General features: G+C 41.6%; 1 protein-coding gene across 1 annotated transcript in view; it reads right to left on the bottom strand.

The window, feature by feature from the left end:
- Window positions 1–19,004, bottom strand: part of LOC138299535 (all-trans-retinol 13,14-reductase-like) — a 152,163-nt gene extending 133,159 nt beyond the window's left edge. The window contains exons 1-3 of the mRNA XM_069237831.1: window positions 17,662–19,004; window positions 6,501–6,683; window positions 3,163–3,392 (exon numbers count right to left, since the gene is read on the bottom strand). Of these exons, the coding sequence (XP_069093932.1) occupies window positions 3,163–3,392; window positions 6,501–6,683; window positions 17,662–17,827 (579 nt within the window). The 5' untranslated portion in view covers window positions 17,828–19,004. The remainder of the gene's footprint in view (window positions 1–3,162; window positions 3,393–6,500; window positions 6,684–17,661) is intronic.
- Between the last annotated feature and the right edge of the window lie 2,494 nt (window positions 19,005–21,498).

Below are 21,498 nucleotides of genomic sequence, written 5' to 3' on the forward strand. Positions count from 1 at the left end.
AGGTAATCAGAATGTTACAGGGCATTTGTGCATTAGGTGGGGGATACCACATAACTGTTTTTGTTGTTTAATTTTAAGGTGTACTTTAAGCCCAGCGCATGAAGGCATGAGCCTCTACATGGTGGGATATTTGTTTGTAAAATGGACAAAAAAGCGTTGGGGAGAAGTTATGGCAAACAGTTGCAATTTGGAGACTACCGGATGCAAGCTGAATGGAATGAAGAAAGGATCATGTTAACGCAACCAACGTTGAACAGATTTTGTAGGGGTTGATAAATGCCCATATGTGTTAGCGATCCATTTGGGGGGAAAATGATATAGGGCCCGATTTAGAGTTTGGCGGAGGGGGTTGCTCCGTCAGAAACATGACAGATATCCCATCCGCTGTATTACGATCCCATAATAGCCTTTGGAGATCGTAATCAGGCAGGTGGGATATCCATCACGTTTGTAACAGAGTAACCGGCCCACCAAACTCTAAATCAGGTCCTTAGTCCAGGAAAAGAGGTTGCCATTCCTAAAAGCAGCGAAAGTAGACTTGAAATAAATTAAGCGGGCCTGGGTGGGAGTGTTCATATTATGCACAAAGTTGATTGCTAGGAGGGTATGGATCATCCAGCAGCTGTAGAGAAACCAAGGAGGAAGATACACAGGGAACTGTGAAATGTTTGTAGGGAAGGAGTAGGGCGTATTGTGCTTTCAGAACTGAAGTCTGAAGCTACGCCATTCTTGCAGGGAGATGGGGTGAATCTATCGCCGGTGGGACTAGACGTGTAATTGTTGCAATTATGCATTTCTTTCTCTGATGCTTTAGGAGTAGAATTGTGGTAAGCCCATTAGGCACTTGGGAGGCTTTTATGGAGAATGAAAGAGAGCAAAGGGTGGGATAGGGCAGAAAGACTCATGGGAAGTGTTTCTGTGTGGCAGTCTGAAGACAGATTTTCATAGTTTGAAGCAGTTTATTGTTGTTGGGGAGGGTGAAGCAGTTGAAGAGGGAAGTAAGTTTAGACTTGCAGAAGGCAGGAAGTTAAAGGTTTACAGTTTGAGAAAGTAAGATCAGTTCGGATTGTAGAGAATAGGTACAGTGACAGGTAATCGAGTTGGGACAATTGTGGGGAGTAGCAATTAAGGATGGGGTGCAGGCCAACATTTGTGATGTGCACCCGCTTCATTTAAGTGGCCTTTTCCACACTAAAAGCTGTCAGTGGTTTGTGCTGTGCCCTCACGCCCAATAAGGACTTGGGGGCAGCCGACAAGGGAGGTCTGTCCCACGGACAATTTGAGTGGATGGTACAGTCCTAGGGACGGCAAATGTTTTGAGGGTAATTTGGTAGGCAGAAGGTGTCAGAGAATGGATAGATTCTGGGTTTTAGGTTTACCAGCTACTGTTTTGTGCAAGATGACACAGTGGCTAGCAGCTCAGTAAGAGACAGAATGTTATTGGCCCATCAACCTACCCTCTTTTAGTAAAGGTCCAAGGGGTGGATCAGTGTGAAAGTAAAAGGTGAAACAGGTGCACAGGGAAGGGTTATGTAAAGTAGTTGTCACTGGTGAGCAGGTGCTGGCAGGCAGTTTGATGACCGGTTTTCGTGGTTTGAAGCAGTTCTATTGTTGAGGTGGGTTACGGAGTTTGAAGGGGTGAGGTTAGTTTATGCTTGCAGAAGGCAGGAAGTTAAAGGTTTACAGTTTGAGGAAGTAAGGTAAGTTCCGGTTGTACAGTATAGCTCTAGTGATAGTGAGTTGAGTTAGGGGAATTGTGGGTGAGGGGGCAATTAGGGGTGAGAGGTAGGCCAAAAAGTAGGTGATTCTCGATGTATAGTGAGGTTAGTAGCTTTGTAAGGTGATTTACCTAGGAAAGGACGTTTGTGATCTGCATCTGCTTCATTAAAGTGGCCTTTTCTACACTAAAAGTTGTCAGTGGTCTGTGCAGTGCCCTCTCACCCAAATTCAGCAGTAGGTAGATAAGAATTTGACAGAATTCTCTCCAGGTGGTATTGTTTAGTGTCAGCAATTCCAATTCCATGTGGTGTCTTGGAATGGGAAGGTGGAGCTCTGGGACTGCATTGGAAATAGTTATTATTATTAGAGGTGATCATGTTTCATCTGTGGAGCTAGAAGGGCTAGCTTCATAGTCAGTTACAGGTTTGCTACAGGTCTGTTTAAAACATACACTTTTAGACAAACAAATCTAATGAAATTCACCCGTTATAGTTATCTAAAGTATCTATAACTTGTGTTCTAAAGTAACTATAACTCGCACCCATGCATTGCTAATTACCTCCCATATTACATCACTCATGACATGTTCTGTGGTATCATTGATAACATTACTGCAACATCTGAAATGACATCATTCATAAAAACACTGCATTTCGAGGGCCCCAGTTATACTTACTTTAGAGCACGTTATAGTTACGTGCGATAACTATAACTGGAGAATTTGAGTGGTTTTGTTTGTTTTGAAATGGCATGTTTTAACTGATATTTTCACCTAACTATAACGTCTCTTTAACCTTTGGTTTCTTTAGTGAACATAGATGTATGAGTTTTTTGGGAAAACAGCATAAGGATGGTAAAAACAGCTAAAGCTGTCTCTTAGGCCACAGCTAAAAATGAATCCTAGAAGGACATACATACGACAATCTGCAGGGGCTTTGGTCAGTCATCTTCATCCATTGGTCTATCCAGTGTATCACTCACAAGTTGCTTCTTCCACCTCAGCATACAGCAAGGGGCAATAAGTCAGCTTACTGTAGCTATTGGCTCTTTTACCAAGAGAGACAGCATTTTGCTTGTGCACGTGTGCACATCGGCCTATTTAGTAGTCATCCACTTGAGTGCCAAAGTTAGGGAGCTAATCTGTGCTTCAATTTCAGCTTTCTTTTTTATGGATAATTTTTTACTTTGTATTTCAGTAACAGATAGCAACATTTGTACTTTTAATGCCTAGTGCATATATTTGCAAAAACATACACAAATAAAACTATTGTGAACTTGTGACCTTTTTACATTGCCAATGCTTCTTATATGTACCTGATTTTTTTGTGCTCAAGGAAATAAGCGGGTTTCACTGTCCAACAAGAGGATGTGCAATGGTTACCTGCACTGGCATTTAGGAAGCATTTACACCATCAGCTTTGCCAGACCATCTTACTGCCTCACCTTCATCAATCCCAGGAACTCTCTGATGGCCTTCTTTTCTTGGGGGAACTGGTCCTCCAGGTTGGTGGCAAATGCCTGCTTGCCAGCGCAGAGGTGGTACTCCTGCTGTTCCACGAATATGGTTTCATAGTGATCATCCAGTCGGGCCCAGTCCAGTTGACCATCAGTCAGCAGGTCCATGATCAATCGTAGCATGCCCTTGGGGTGCATCTGTCCCACATAGTGCAAACCTGAGGGGACAGAGTGAAGGACAGTATAGAGGTCAAGACAAGGAATATAGAATGTTGGTGTCCCTAGGCAATATATTTGTTCTAAGCGTATTTATTTGATTCCTAAAAATACCTCAGCAAGAAACAGTTTGCATATATTAAACATAAGCATTATAACATAAGTTGCAGTGAGGGCTGTTGGCAGAAATTCGGATTGTTGATGGTAAAATAGAGATAGGTTGTAGGTTGAACATGACATGAAAGCTCACAATAGCGAAAGATCAAACCACAAAATTGGCAAAGTTCGAGTGATACTGAGTACATTAAATTAGAATTATTACAATTGTATGCTTAAATTACTATAAATATGCCACAAAACTGGTTTATTAGGTCTTAGCCTGATTGCACTAAAAACATAGCTTTAAAAAGGTGCACTGTGCACTATATTCATTTTTTTCCATTTATACAGAATTTCCCTTTTTATATAAAGGATGAAATGTGCCCTGATCTAGGGTGATGTTTATTTTCACTGTAACAATTCACTATCTCCTATTTGCTGCCGGAATAAATATGCACAAATCTTGATGTATTTGCTCTACTCATGTTTTGAAGCGGCTATGTTTCTAGAGTGGGCTTGTTTTAAGTAATAAAACTTCTGAATGTTGATTGGCTTTTTAAAGCAACATTTGGAGTTCAACCCACGGTGCCATTACACACAATGTTTAGGGCCTGGTTCTCTGCAGCTGAAATCCTAAAAGAACTTTTGTTTTTCGGATGTGCGACTATGATTTACCCCTTTTTCATAGAGACAGACCCCATGCCAGCCTTTTTTGATTCAATACTTAGAGATTTTTTACAATTATCTATTGATTTTTAAACTGAGCAGTCCCTATGACAATTGCCATTTGACGCATTATTTGTCTTGTGCTAGACAATGTTTGGTTCTGGATATTAACTAGAATAGGACTCAGCTTCCGTTGCCTACGCTTATTTACATTTATTTTCACTTTCAGTATTTTGAATTGAACCGACTATTTTGCCTTCTGTAATCCTTCTAAATCTTACATAGACCTCCGTGATGTAGTTAAACCGTGTCTTGTGTGGATTTTCCTGTGTGGGTTTGCCTATAATTCACTCCATAGCGCTCTTGTCCTTTGGGACTGATGCGGCCCTAATCTGTTTTATTCGTCCTTTTAGTAGTAAAACGCACCATCAATACACAGGTGCTGGCAGTGCTCGGCTAGTTGAATGTGCCTGGATGAGGCTTTTTGTTGCATATTCATGGCAGACTTGATGGTTCTTTAAAGCCCTTCTGCAGTCGGGACTGGGTGCATTCCTCATCAATACCATTTCCTGTTAAAGAAAATGAACTATATCCTGCACATACTGCAGAGCTAAAACAAAAGTGAGGTGTGGAATACTTGAATTCATCTGGTAGTTACTGCGATCCACCCAGACTTACTTACTGTAATCGTATATACTCTGGTTGCTTAACAATGCTTAAGGGGCTGTCACTCTGCTTCTGGGTGTACTATGCACTGTATACAGCCTGGATGTTAAACACTGCTACTAGGGGTTATGCTTCTTGGTGGACCCCACATGATATATACCCTAGTAGTTTAACAGTACATCCAGGGGTTGGGTCATTGTTGAATGAGGTTGTAGTCATAGCTTATATGATATACACCCTTGTTGAATCCACCTATTCAAATGGTATTCACTCAATGGCAGACTCATCTTTGGAATACTGACCAGTCCTAGAATTGTAGAATGTGAGGCAGTGTCAATTTATGTGCTTGCTCCAAAACTTCATGTTTAGGTGTAGTAACTTTCACCACACCATGTATGGAGCCGTTTATGAACCTCTTGCACCCCACCCATTACTTCCCATGCAGGCTCACTACATTCAACACCCTGTTCACCATGTATTCTGAAAGGAATATAGGAACCTAACACTAGTCAAAGCACTCCATGGACTCACCATGGATATAAAGTGTTTATCAATGCTAACATACAATACAATACAGTGCAATACCATACAATGCAGCCGCCTTATATTTTCTGTTTTAGGGTACAGTAGTGCTATTCCTGCTTGGTTATGCTTAGCTGGCTTTGGAGTCGTATTGCCTTGTGCTGAAATATCTTCAGGCCAGGGGTTCTTTGGGAATCAAAGATGCTTTTGATGGAGGCGTTTACCTTATCAGAGCAGAACTGAAGAAGACCTAATCCACTTACTCAAAGACACATATGGATGGGCGGGACAGGCTATCGACGCTCATCACTTTGAGGCTGCTCTCAGGCACATCCTGAAGTGGTTCTGAGTCTACAAAAAAGGGGGTGCTGGAGAAAGGAGGTGAGTGTCCTCTCTAGGTTAGCTTCAGACTGGTAGCCTCTATCAAGCTCTTCAGTTCCCCAGTGGCTACGCAGATGAGTAGCTGGATACAAGCAGGATGGAGTAGCCTATTGCTCTTCCCATATCAGATGTCGGAAATGGACTGCCCGCAGCCTCCAATACTTCTCAGCACACAAGAGTGCAGACCTGTGGGGCTTGCAATAGCATCGCCCAGACTCACTAAGCAGCTGCTAGCATACGATGACACTGCCGTCATACTACTGCCACTCAGGCACACTGAGCTGCATCTGACATACACTGGCTTCATCTTCATGTTACTGCCATCCAGGCATACGGTGCACCTCCCGGCAACACCTTCATATTACTGAGCAGCCCCAAGCATAATTTCAGCACTTTTAAAATATGTTTTCTAATTAAAATTCCATTTTCGAGCATCAGACTCATTCTATAGCTAGTTTAAATTGTAACCTTCCTCAAAAGGTCATGTCAGAGCATCTTGTGCGGTTATTAAGTCATTAACAATTGGACACAATACACACTCATTTATTTTATTTATAAAGCACTAGCTTGTGACTTCAAAACACATCTTATTGCTTACAACCATATATAGGAAGTTCTTGCTGTCGGCAATCCCTTGTAGGTAGCTGAAACCCCTTGTAAGCTACGCGCTCTTATAAAAGACATTACATGAATATTTTCGTGTGTTCACTGTCTGGTGGTAGCTGGAATCAGTGGACAGTACCCACTCCTAACACCCTGTGCTCAATGTCCCTCACCGGCATCAAACTCGAATCCCTTCTCCTCGAAGGTGTGGCAGCATCCGCCTGCCTGGTCATGCTGCTCCAGTACCAGCACCCGCTTGCCCGCCTTTGCCAATACAGCTGCCACACTCAGACCACCGATGCCACTTCCGATCACCACCGCATCCAGATGAGAGGGGATCTTACTCTGCACAAAACCTAGAAGTCAAAGAAAGAGGGGGTGAGAATAAGGTGAGAACGAGAACGATAAAATATGGAGGAAGAAGGTAATGTGAGGGAAACGACAAAGGGGAACAGAAAGAAAAGATGAAAAGTGAATGAAGGAAACCTGAGGGAATTAGGATAAACCAGAAAAAAACAGATAAAGTAGGAGGGAGTGTAAACCAGTGCTTAATTTGTACATAAAAACGTGCTGGTGCTCAAAGTCCTTCTCTTAAACGCGCGGCTGCTGCAATTAAGTGTGCGAGCACTGAATACTGAGGCAGCGTAGTCCTGGAGCCATTTCGGGCCTCTTCAATCTATTTAAAACCAATTCCTTCCCCTTCAGCTCACTTTTGCAGCTTTCTGCTATCTCCGATTGTGACGCTTTATCGTTTTTCTCTTCCTCCGTCTTTCCCATATGTGTCTTTTGCTCGCAGTAAATGCTTGAGGCAGAAAAATAAGCGCCGGCCCTCAAAAATAAGTGCCGGTGCTCAGCACCGGAAACAACAAGCACACATTAAGCACTGGTGTAAACATAAATTGCAAAGGGGAAGAAGAAAAGAGGAAGCAAGGAAAGAGTGAAGCCAAGCAAGATCAAAAGGAAAGAAAGAAAAATAGAGAACAGAGATCAGAGGTGAAGACTGATAAAAACGGAAGTAAGATTAAAAGGGGAAGAACAAGTAAATGAAAAAGGAGAATAGAAGGTAGGAGAAAGAAAGTAAAGTTGGAAAGTTGAAGTAAGGGGAAGATGAATCAGGGGGAAACAATAAATAGAAACAGACACCAAAGGGTAAGAGTGAGCAGAGAGAAAGAAAGAACAAAGCGGATGAGAAAGAAAAGGGGGAATTAAATCCGGAATGGGGCATCAAAGGGAAAAATAGCAAGAAGGGATAACCAAATTAAAGATGAAAGGGTAACAAAGGAGCAGACGGAGCAAAGTGAAAAAGACCAAAGTAGTAAAAGTGTGAAGAGAGCTGGAGGAAGAGAAAGCAAGGGGGGAAAGAGATGAAACAGGAGACAGCAAAGAGGAAGGAAGGCCAAAAAGAGAGAGTAAATAGGAAAAAGATGAGAAATTGGTGGAAGAGAGCATAAAGCCTATGAGGAAGAGGGAACAAAGAGAAACAGACCAACGTGTGGACATAGCCAAGGACGGGGAGTACAAACGATGTAAAGAGCAAGAGAAAACACAGGGCAAGACATAAAAGGAGAGCTAAAAGCGAAAGAGCACGCAAAGTATACGGGTGAGCAAAGCTGGAGCAAAAGAACAAAGGGGTGAGTATAGGGAAGGAAGTGCACATGGGAAAGAAAAACAAATAGAAAGAGGGAACAAACAGAAACAGAGCAAAAGAGAACAAAGCGCAAAGGGGAGGGGAAAGTTAAGAGATACCGTTAGAATAGGGTAAAGGATACCGATATTAAGCGAGGGAGAAATAACAGATTGAAAAGTGAGCAAAGGAGGAGAGTGAGCAAAAGGGAAGAGGGACTTAAGAGAACAAGAAAACAAATAAAAATAAAGGGCAGGAGAGAACATTGAGTAAACAGGAGAGGCAGTTAAAGGTTGGAAAGGCAAGAAAGAGGAAAGAAGAAGAAAAATAAAAATTAGATCAAATGAGAACGGAGCAAAGGAGAGGAGGGGTTGAAAGAAACAGAACAAAGAGAAACAGCAAATGTAAACAGGGAGCAAAGGGCAGAGGCAAGCGGGAAAAAGAGATAAAGGGGAGTGTGAAAAGTGAAAGATCGTACAATTAGAATAAAGAGCAAATAAAAAAGCAGCAGAATGGGGAGAGACGCAGAGGAGAAGCGAAAGAAAGAGCAAAGGATATTCAAATTCAGTGAATGAAGTAAAGGAGGACAGTGGACAAAGAGAGGTAGCTAAGAAAAGGGTGATCAAATGGAAAGCGAAAGCAAAGACAGAGTCGGAAGAGTGAGGGTTAACTAGATGAGTGAAGGAGAAAAGAAAAATGTGACATGAAAGCAAATGATAAGTAGGCATGTCTGCGGGGGAGGGCTCAAATATGAAAAAAAATAAACACTCAAACCCTCATTACGTTAAATTGCGATATATGCCGTAACTCCTGTTACCGCACATATCACAATGATAGTTCTGTGATAAACATCGGCAGGTCAAAGCTGATGATATTTATAGAAGAGAAACATGCTCGGTACTTAGCAGAGCACATGGATTTTGGTGCAGTAAGCATAAAACGGTATGTTGTTCCCCTAAAAGGTGTAGTTAGGTGGTATTTATCAAACCCGATAAATTACAATTTGGCAGGATCATATTACATCAGGTGCTGTAAATGCCACACCAACACCGGCTACTGGCATTGACGACCACAGAAGCCAACAAATTGGAATGGCCATGGCAAGTGCAGGATTTTTTCTTTGCAGCCGTATGTCTACAACTGATAGAGTATGCAAATGTATTTGTACTGAAGAGTACTATAATATTATGTATAACACTTGCCAATAATTACCTGAAATACTATGCATTGTTGAGCTTACAACAGTGGTGCAGGATCAGCACACAGCCTAAATTAACAACACTACACAATGTAAAAGCCTGTAGTAAGAAAAGCTGCACAGATTCCTTGTGGGTGAAAGGTGCCTTTCTGTTTCTGAATAAGAAAGGCCATTGTAATGATTAGGTTAAGGGGGTTGCAAAATTTAAATAGTTTGCTTTAGCATAATTACGCAAAAGATCGGCAAAATGATGTAAGACATGCATAATTAAACACAATGCAAATCTGTTATTTGGTGCAACATTTTAGCGCGAATTGCGTCCTCTAAACAATTGTTGGCATGAGGATCAATTTAAACAAAAACACCACGAACATTAGCATTCTGTTGATGTGCACTTGTGGTAATTTTTTACAGCTCATAGTAAATGTTTACCGTGAATGCCATGTAATTACGCTAAGTGCGAATGGTGCACTCATAGTACATTTTTGCCGCAAATGACATGTAATTACACAAAGTGATGTAATAGCGTAATTTGAGGAGTATCCCATATAAAGTGTAATGTGTAGTTCCCGAAATTACATTAATCATGTTGAGGTCATTTAAATTTCACCCAGGCCCAATTAAGTGTAAGCAGGGCCACTGAAATTATGCGCAAAGGGCCCATTTATGCAGCAGGGCTCAATTAATTATGAAACAACATTAGGCAAATTAAGCAGCATATTATGTGGCACATTCTGCGACAGCATTACTTTAATGTATTGTCATTTTAACATCAAACAATTCTTTCTTGTTGAAATCCGCAAATTATCCTGTAGAAAATGGTTTATGTGCCGATTTCAGTAAAAACCACAAGAATGTGGAAAATGATGTGGCTGCAGAACTGTATAATTCCAGGTGACCCGGATATAAATCCCTGAGAGGTAAATTTAAGCAAGAACAAGACAGATTGTTAACGCGTTCCGTGTTGTTACGCAATTTGTGTTCACCGTAAATTGTTACAAGGGGTCAATCATTTCTTAAAATATTTTCCAAGCAGTGTCACAGCACTGTCAGAGGACGTGGCTACATTTTCAAAAAAACTATTGACTAATTCTGATAAAAATACTAGGAAAACATGAAGTACTAAGGTGGCACTAAAGTGGTGCTTTCATAGATATCAAACATATACACTGCCATAAAGCTCCATGCCATAAAGCTCCATGCGAAAGCATTGTTCACAATCTAAAGGATGATGAATTCATTTGGGTGGTTGGAGAATATTTACTGTCTTTTTGAGCTAATGGAAGAACTGCCTTAAAATTAATATGTTGGTTCCTCTGTAAAAATAAGTTATCTAGGAATTCATTTGAAAAAATAAATGATATGAACAGTCTGAAAATAGAGGATCAAACCATGGACGTCATTACTGGAAACATTTACTGTCCTCGAGGAGCTATGTAGTCTGACTGTTGGTGAAAATAGGACTAAAGAGGGCTAACTTCTTCCTCTTCTCTATGTTGATAAATCTAATGTGTTTAAATGGGAAAATCAACAAGGTTACTTCAGTGAAAGCTGCAGGCCATCATGGGACGTTCTGTACTCCAAGCTGAAGCGAAGGCCTTCCCAAAAACATTTTGAGCAGCTGCTTTATTTAAAAACAAACTAAGGACTGTTCGTACACTTCACTCCTCCTATCTTAATTCTGCAAGGACCATTTGAGGGTTTGGGCGTGAAACACAGAATTCAGGGCTCACAACTCACTGAAAACTGAGACAAAACAAATCTCTCTAAATACCATGGCTAAGCCTGTGCATTCTTTTCAAAGACCCACAGTTTGTGTCACACGTCCTTCCCTAGAAGAAGGAGCTCTGAAACGACATCTGTCTTTAGAACAAGCAGTGAGGACCCTAGACTCTCAAGAGCATGGAGTTAGTGCCCACAACCAGCTGCAGTGAGCAGCTCAAGACCCACATCCATCTGAAGAGCCAACGCTCAAGGTCCACATCTCTGCCGAGACTATGCAGCTTAAGGCCAAATGGTTCTTACGAACAAGGAGGTCCGGGACCACATCAAGCTAAGGAACCTAAGTTCACACGCCACTCATGAACATAAAGCTCTGTACCAACATCCTTCTTAGGAGCAACTTAGAAATCACACACTTCACAGGACGATGGAGCTCAGAATCCACATTCCTTTTAAGAACACGGAATCTAGCACACACAACCCTCTCAAGAGGATGCACTACAAGGCCCACTTCTACTCTGGACGATGAGCTCAGTGTCCACAATGCCACATGCATAGAAGAAACCGAAGCATCCTCTAAACACCATGTAGTTGAGTGCCCACACCCATGTTAGCTCCCACATCCCTCTCAAATGTCCGCAGCCCAATGCCTACATCCCTCCAGACCTCAGTCAGTCAAACTCTAGAATAGAGAAAGGTCTCAGAGTCCAAACCCCTCAAAAACTACACAGCTTGTATTCCTGGCAAAAACAAATATACCAAAGTCTACATCCAACTTAAGAATAAACAGCTCAGGCACTTATGCATCAATTAAGCATTCAGCCAAAAGACTGCATTCCTCTCAAGAATGCATGATCGCACCACACACAAAATGCAGTGCCAGTATCATTCTTCCCACGAATATGGAGCTCAAGGTCACATTCCCCTAAAGAGCAGAGAGCCGGAAATATCTACAGGCCACAGAGTACAGACCTCTAAATTCACAATCCTCTCAGAAGCATGAAGCTCAGAACCCACATCCCTCTTAGGGACATGGGAGTAGAAACCCACATCCCTAAGAAGAACATGGAACTGTCAATGCGCATCATTCCCAGGATCATGGAGCTCAGAGTGCACAAGCTGTGAATTCAAAGTGATAGACAGATTTCTGCAGATTTGCTTACTAACCTATATCATCTTGTAAAGTTGTTTTCATGATGCAAATGAGGGGTGTTGAACAAAAATATTGATTTGTAATTATCGGGAGAGAGAAATGTCAGAAATAAAATATTGTGATACAAAAATTTTGTGATGCACAAATATTGTCAAGATTATAGATTTTTTAGGTAAGTAGTATTATTCTTATGAATATCGCCATTTCGCCATTTTCAATATTGTTTTCAGCAATATAGTTGTAAATAATATTGTTTTTTAATTATTTTCATGTGTTTTAGTTCACATATTAATTTTATGTGCAGCTAATGTCTGGATAATTGTTAATGATTTTTTTAAATATAGTTTGCAATTTTAAATGATTTAGAATTTTTTTATTTATTTGTTAACAGTAATTTATAGTCCAGCAGCGGGTTGCTGGGTTTGTAGGATAGAGTGGGAAGTTAACTAAGTAATAATTAAATACTAATTCATTAATAATATTTAATTGATTATGTGACTGATATAAGTTATGTACATTATGTAATACTGATTTATTTTATTTTAGTTATATGTTAGGTAAAGGTTGCTAGGTTTGTAGGGATAGTTATGTAAGTAATAATTAATTAATAATTAATTATTAATTTACAATTCATTATTTTATTGATTGCTACTTATGTACATTATGTAATACTTATATATTTTTGTTATATTTTACGTATGGGTTGCTAGGTTTGTAGGGGTTTATTTTAGGGAGTTAAATAGGTAATAGTAAACAATTATTCATTATTTTTTATAGATTATTAATTATGCAAATTGTACAATACTTATATATTTTAGTTATATTTTAGGTGAGGACAGCTGGATTTGTAGGGATAAAGGGAGGGAAGTAAATTAAGTAATACATAATTAATTATTACTTCATTATTTAATTGATTATCAAATATATAAATTGAGCTATACTTAAATATTTTAGTTTTATTTTAGGTCTGGGCTGCTAGGTCTCTAGGCCTATAGAGTGGGAAGTTAATTAAGTACTAGTTAAATTACTATTTTAATAATATTTTCTAAATGGTAAATAATTATTAGAATTATTATTAAATAGTAAATAATGTTTTTTATTTGCAAATCATATTGATTTTTAATTAATTTTGTTGTTGTTTTTTAATGAACATATATATGTGTGTATATATATATATTTTCACTGAAAAAACAAAGGTTACAGGGACATTATAGATAGGTTCATGTTTTACCCACATAAAACCACAGAAATTCAGTAGTTATAGTTATACTTATGATAAGAAACTATAAATCATTGCCTAAAGTTACTTAGCTGCACAAGTTATGGTTTCTTCAGAGAAGTATAACTAGAACTATAATTGCTTAATTTCTATGGTTTTGATTGGATAAAACGTGAACCTACCAATAACTTCTCTGTAACCTCTGCTATTTTTCATTGAATTTTTACGTTTTTTTAATGTAAAGTAATATATAATTACCATACGTTAATACAATCATGGCCTGAGTAGGTGCATTTCCGTGGATTCTTTGCAATTGTACACTGGGGTGGGGCTGAGCACCACAGTAGATCCACAGATCAGTGGATTGGTCAAAAACAAATTATTTGGGCAATTTTTTGTCCATAAGGGGTCCCTCAGAGTCCCCTCAATGTTTCTTATGGGGTCGATTACCTCTATCCTGAACCCTTATGTGACTTTTTATTTATAATTTCTCCCTGGGGCCCACCCAAGAAACAAAATGGTGGCTGCAACTTTCCTTTCAGGTTGCGGCCAGCCAATAGAGGCCTTGCTTTTGAGGTCGGATCTGCAGGTACCCACGTAGCTGTACAAGATCCGAGTCCCTAGACAACTATATTTTTTCCTCTAATGACTGCAAAACTACTGAACAGATATTCACCAAATTACAAAAAATGCCCTTTCTAGACCAAAATCTAGGTTTCTGCCAAATGTGGTGCAATTTGGTTCAGCGGTTCGGGCTGCAGTCGTGTTTTGCAAAATCTCCATAGACATTGCACGGAGAAAAGTGTTTTAGGACCCCCCCCACCCCTTTTTATCATCCCCCGCTTGATGAATCACCCCAAAACTTTTTACACATCACCTAAATTGAGTGGCAAACTTCTTTTGAAAACTGTGTGAAGATTCATCAAACACCACCAAAGTTATTAGCACTACAAAAAAACGCTTTGTCTATGGGAAAAGTTGGTCCTAACTATAACTAAAATATATTTTATTTATATATATATATATATATATATATATATATATATATATATATATATATATATATATATATACTACTTACGATAGCCAGTAGGTAGTTATAGTTAGGACCTAGGTTTCATAGAAACAACGTTTCTTGCTAATAACTTTGGGGCCCGTTTGATGAATCTTCACAAAACTTTCAAAACTAGTTTGCCTGTCACTTCAACTGACTTTTGGGGCGATCTTTCAAGCTGGCTGAGAAAAGGAGGGGTGGGGCTCAAAACACATTTTCCCCATTCAATTTCCTATAGGGATTTTAGACATGACTACAGCCCTAACCACTGGACGAGTTACACCAAAGTTTGGCAGGCAGCTAGATCTTGGTCCAGAAAACTCTCTTTTGTAATTTGGTGTAAATCTGTTTAGTCGTTTGGGAGTTAATAAAGTAGAAAGATTTATGTATATCTAGAAATCCATATCCATCCCGGATCCAGGTGGATTTGTGAATCGACACACCAACAGCAAGCCATGATTGGCTGGCTGCAACCGGAAAGGAAAGTTGCAGCCATTATTTTGTTCAGCGGGACTTGGTTCCCAGCGGGGAAACTATCATTTAAAAGTGATATGAGGGGTCAGGTTAGAAGTACCCTGACCCCATTGGTCTGAAGGAGGGGTCTGTGAGGGACCCCTTGTGGGCAGGAAATAGTTCAAAAGCATATTATTTAGCACACGTGGATCCTCAGGGATCCTCACAGATCTGGGTAGATTCTCAGATGCAGACCCTAATTTAAAAAAAGATGCATCCACCCACTCATGGACTCCTACTTACACTGTCACGTACACACCCACAAAGCTACTCATGCACACACTCACAGACCCCAAAAAACACTCATACACCCACTCACAGACCCACACAACTACTGACACACCCACACATCCACTGACACACCCACTCACACACCCATAGAATGACTCACACACCCACTCACACTCCCACAAAACCACTCACACCCACACAGCCATTCACACACCCACTCACCTACTTACACACACACAACCACTCATACACCCATTCACACACCCATACAGCAACTCACAGACCCACAAAACCACTCACACACCAAACCTGCCACTCAAACACCTAATCACATAACTATACAGCCAATCCCACTCACAGACACACACAGCCAGTCACACTCACTTACACACCCACCATGCCCTCACACACCCACACAACCACTGACACACCCAGGTTACAGGGACGTTTTAGTGAGGAAATAGAATTAAAAACATGGAAATTTGCTGAAAAAATCAAAGGTTACTGGGACGTTATATTAGGTCCAGATTTTACACGCACAACACCACAGAAATTCAGCAGTAATAAACATATAATAAATATAATATAATATAATAGAATTAACATATAGTAATGAAAATTACTCTACGTTAAAAAAACATAGAAATTCACTGAAAACACCAAAGGTTAAAGTGACTTTATAGTTAGGTTCTGAATTTACTTGTACAAAACCATAGAAACTCTGCAGTTATAATTAGAGTTCTTTCAAGTAACTATACCTTGCACCCTAAGGTAACTATAACTTGCGCCCTCCTCTGGAACTCCAGCACCAGACATAAGGGGTCCGGGTGACTCTACCCTGGCCCCTTTTCTTGTTTTTTCACTTTTTTTCCTGGGACTCGGCTGAAGCTGAGTACCAAGATCACTGCCAACACTTCCTGGCTTAAAGTGCTGGCAGCCAATCAGAGCACTGCATTTCCCTGCTTGAGCTTGTCATTATTTGCAAAGTTGTCGTTGACAGAAATATACAAAATTAGATTTTCTTAAATTTCTCTAAAACTACTAAACGGATTCACACCAAATAAATGAAAGGGTAATCTGTGTACTGAAAGCTAGCTTTCTCCCAAATTTGGTGTAATTCCGTCCAGTGGTTGGGCTGTACTTGGTTCTAAATGTCCTATGTGAATCAACATGGGAAACACAACTTTTTTGACCCCCTCGTTTTTCTTGGCCTCCACTCAATGAAGCACCCCAAAACTTTTCCGTGCACAAGGCCCACACTTTTTGGGAAAATTTCAAGAAAATTCATCAAAGGGTGTCAAAGATATAGGCAAGTCAAAAAACGTTTTTTCTATGGAAACATGGTCCTAACTTTAACTATAACTGGTGCCTGCCAGTAGCTAATATATACTTTTCATAGTATTAAAGTAGTAGTATTAGTGGATTTTATGCAATGTACATTAAATTATATTAATGTTACATACTAAAATACTTAAGATTTACTACATTAAAAAATGATATTTTTATATGTTTCTGGACGGTATCAGTGTAAAACAATATTTTGTTTTTGAGATTTTTGTACATACCATTGTAAGTATAGGGACACAGTATTTTGGTAAACAATATTTTTGACATGGTATTTGTGTCAAGAGATATTGATTATCTCGATATTTTGTCAGTGATCCTAATGAGGATTAAAGGTCAAGTGATGCCACCTCCCTGCAAGTTTACTGCACACTAGTAGTAGTGAATATACCGGACCAATTTGTGTGCCTGAGATCCAGCTATGAGGACCATGAATGGAGGGAGCTCAAAATGTAATTCTGAGAACTAAGAAGTTTTATCCTGGCTGTAATTTACCCAATATAAAGACTTACACGGAGCCTACTAAGCCCCGAGAACATGATTCCTGATGAAAGGGATGTGGTACTAAAAAGGTACTGAACCCGTGGTGGGATTAACCTAAAATAGTCCTAAAACGAAATATGTACAAATCCTGTATCCTCAATGGAATGTGTCCATTTGCTCCCCTGCGAGCAATATCGCCTTGCTGACATACGGCCATTTCATTATATCGCTGTCTTTTTGTATTACATTGTGCTAAAAACAAATACATTGAATTATTTAAAAAAAAAAGGTGACGTCAGTTCCATGATGTTACTTTCTGTAACGTGACGTCACGCCAAATGCAAATTAGCGTAACCTCGCACTTTTTGGCATTCCGCCTAGGACCCCAAAAATCCTAGGACCGACCTTGGTCAAAGACCATCCCTTTCACAAACACTGGGACTTGGAGCTTATAACCTGTAAAGACAACGTGTTTTGTCAAGTCACTTGACAGCATCTTCCCCCTGTCTCACCTGGATAGGTGCCCTTGAAGTCCCGCCTCAAGGTGATCAAAGAGCTTGAAGTAGACACCCACGAGACATGCTCTTGGGCACTGCGCTGGCACTTGCACTGACTGTTCCTAGTACGCACTCAAGAACAATCACAAATAAATATGAATATTTTTTTTTTGTTTGTTTACCTCCATCTTCGGTTAGCGCCTGCATTGTTAATTTTAAAGAATGACTGGTTTATAAATCTGAACCTAAACCATTAGCTATAGCACTTACAGTTCGTGGGCACTTGTAGTACTTACCCTGCTTCAGCACCTTGTCTCTGAGCTTCTGGTCCGTCACCAGTGGTTTGGGCGGGGCCAAGTGGGCTTCATTGAAGGGCGACCCTGCCCCGCTGAAGAACTTGTAATAGATGAGGGCCAATGCCAACAGGACCAGACCGAGAAGCAGCAGCAGGGTCAGTGCCATGGCTCAGGGGGCTCAGCACAGCCTGGGACCAGACCACTACTGTCAAGGACCAGGGCCAGTGGCCACAGCACCAAAGCCAGCACCAGAATCTCACAGCCGGGGACAAGAGCACACTCAGGGATCAGAGCACCCACTGTCAAGGACCAGTGTACCCAGTGAGAGGGCCTACAGCACGCACAGCCAGGGATCACAGAGACGCAGACCAGGACCAGGGCACTATAGCCAGTGGCCACAGCAAGGAATTAGAGCACCAGAGACCAAAGCAGCACTGTCAATGACAAGACTACCCACTATCTAGGAAAAGAGCACCACTGCCTGACACCTGAGCATCACAGACCAGGACCACAGCCCTCAGTACAGGACCACAGTACCGCAGCCCAGGACCAAAGTACCACTGCAGGGGCAAGAACACTCTGTCAGGGATCAACGCACCCACTGCTACGGATCAGACAACACACTGACCAGGCCTAGGGTAAGCCCAGCCAGGAATCAGAGCACCACTGCCAGTAGCCCGAGCATCACGGCACCGCAGTCCAAGACCAAAACACTCACACACATAAGAACACTCTCTGTTAGGCTTCAAAGCACCCACTGTCCAGGACCAGCGTACCCACTGAGAGTTCCTAAAGCACGCACAGGTAGCGATCACAGAGACACAGACCAGGGCACCATAGCCAGTGACCACAGCAAGGAACTTGAGCACCAGAGGCCAAAGCAGCACAGCCAATGATAAGACTGCCCACAATATAGGAAAAAAACACTACAGCCTGACGACACCAGAGTACCACAGTGCAGGACCAGGGTTCCACTGCTACGGACCAGAGTACACACTGATAGGGCCGAGAGCACGCACAGCCAGGGATCAGACCACCACTGCCAGTGGCCTCAGCACCACAGCGCCGCAGTCCAGGACCAGAACACCACAATCAGGGAAAGAACACGTTCTGTTAGGGTTCAAAGCACCCACTAAGAGTTCACCCTGACCGGGCCTAGAGCATGCACAGCCAGGTCCAGATCACCACAAACCAGGACAAGATCACTCACTACCAGGGCCAAAGCACCACAGTCTGAGGCAAGAGCACAAATGCAGTGACCAAAGAAGCACAAGCAGGTACAGGAGAACCACACACCACCACTTCCAGACGGAAGGAGCGCACAGTAACAGGCAAGCAAGAGCGGAGGTTATGTGAAAGATAGAGTGCCGGGCATGGGCGGTAACAGTCCAAAGTGCTCCCTAGTCCCGCCCTGCCAGCGGCTGACTGGAAAGCACAGGCTGCCCTTCCTAACGCTAATCTCTGGGGCCGGGGGGAAGGCATAAACGCATCACGAGGACACAGCTGCGCAGCAGACACCTATACATAACTTAACAGATGCAGCTACGTACACCCCACTTACGTAGCAGCGTACGTCGCGCGCCAATAGTGAAATGCAAGGCCCGGCTCCTCACGCCGCTACCTAGAAGGGGACGTGGCCGTGGGGGTAACCTGCCTTCACACTAGGACTAGCAAGAGGCTAGGGTCTTTTTTAGGGTTGCAGTATGATAATGCAGGTTTCCATTTGCACTCAACACGGGAAATTGTGTTTACCTTAGTCAATGTGGTCAGTAAAATTGGCAAAAACCTCTGGGTTAAAAACTTCTGTAGCACGAGAACAAAATCACAGTTGTCTACAATTTGCTGATAGACTGAGTATTCTTACAAATATGAGGGGCCTTATCATGTACTGTTATTGACCCAGTTTGCTTCCAGCAAGTTTTATTTACGGGGCTGGAACAGCAAAGAAACACCCACTGAATGCATCGTATTGAGAGAGAGGAAATTACGAAAGTAGGAAAAGGTGAGATAAAAAAGGGTTCAAAATATATTGCATAAAGGCTTAGTTTAGTGCTCTATTTAAGATCCGGATTTGCTGCATAATTGAACTAATATGGGTAATCAAAATAACCTGCGTGAAAACTGAATACTGGAAATTCCTGATTAAGTATGTTAGAAACGGGGTCTCTAGTTGGCATAGGTATACACCCATGTCCAACTAGGGACCACAATCCTAGTCAGGGTAAGTAACACACAATCCAAATAATTCTTTCCCCATCCTCTGGTCGCTTGGCACTGAGCAGTCAGGATTAATTTAGAAAGCAATGTGTTAAGTATTTGTGCAATAAATCATACAGTAACACAGTCTACACACAGGATTAGAAAAATAGATAATATTTATCTAGTTAAAATAAGGTCAAAACGATAAAGATTCAATAAGCACAAGTTGAAATATCACTTTTGCAAGTTTAAAAAGAATCTTAAATCTTAGAAATCAATAGTTGTCTCTTGATTACATAAAGTACCTGGTTTGCGTAAAAAATAACATGCACAGAGACTGCAGAGGAGGAGATGCGTGGAAAAATAAGGTGTGTGTCGGATTTTCCGATGCAGCACAGACGTTTTGTAGTTTCTTTCCACGCTGCAAGGGGCTTGCAACATTTTTCGGCACGCAGCCTTGGTTCCTCACTGCGATGCAGGGATCTTATTGACGCCCAGGGACGATGTGGGGAAATCCTGGGCACTATGGAAGAAGTCACAGGCGTTGCATCGATTCAGGAGGGCGATGCGTCAAATTTTCTGTCAGACGGCAGGCGCCGCATCGATTTTTCACTCAGGAATGCGCTGTGTCGTTCCAGTTCGGCTGTGCGACGATCTGGTAGGGCGGTGCATCGAATTTTCAGTCGCAAGGCAGGTACTGCGTCGGATTTCTACTCAGGAAGTCGGCTACGTCGTTCCGGGTCGGCTTTGCAGCAATTTGTCAGTTGCAAGGCAGGCTGTGCGTCGTTTCAAGCAGGCTATGCTCTGATTTTTGGCGCACAAGGAGTTTCCTGACGAGATGAAGTCTTTTTGGCTCTGAGACTTCAGAAAATAGCTCAATCCAAGCCCTTGGAGAGCACTTCTTAGCAAAGTCAGAGGTCAGCAGGGCAGCAGAGCAACAGCAGTACTTCTCAGCAAAGCAGTCCAGATGAGTTCTTTGGGCAGCCAGGCAGTTTCTCTTAATAGGATGTATGTTCAGGTCCACAAGTGTGTGAGTGGTGTGGTCAGAGACCCAGTTTATATACCCCAAAATGCCTCTGAAGTGGGGGAGACTTCAAAGAGTAGTTTTGAAGTGCACAAGTTCCCATTTCAGTACAGGTCTGTCTGCCAGGGTCCCAGAAGAGGGTTTGGCAGGCCATTGTGTGAGTGCAGGCCACTAGCCTTTGAAATGTGAGTGTCAGGCCCTCCACCCTTCCAGCTCAGGAAGACCCATTCAGTATGCAGATGAGTGCAGGGGTGACTGAGTGTCCTGTGTTTGTGGTCTAACACAGCAGTTATTAGAGACTGGACATGAAGGGGTTACAGAGCAGACATGCACACTTAACCATTACTTACCAGTAAACTCCATTCCTCCTCATAGATCCTCCTTGTCTTAGTCATGGAGTAGTGAGGAAATCACCACGGGACTAGATAACGTTTGCACCGTTCTTTTGCAATTAGTATTTTATTTTGAACAACAATTACTTAATTGCTGCTTTGAAAACCATATTTTCAAAATTGTCAGAAACTGGATCAATCACGTCTGTAGTGGTGAACAAAAGTATGGTAAATTTCCCAGGAGGCTGCCCTGTATATTTTTGGGACGGAACCCCCGTGCTT

The sequence above is a fragment of the Pleurodeles waltl genome, chromosome 6 (assembly GCF_031143425.1).
Source record: "Pleurodeles waltl isolate 20211129_DDA chromosome 6, aPleWal1.hap1.20221129, whole genome shotgun sequence".
In the NCBI taxonomy this organism is placed as follows: domain Eukaryota; kingdom Metazoa; phylum Chordata; class Amphibia; order Caudata; family Salamandridae; genus Pleurodeles; species Pleurodeles waltl.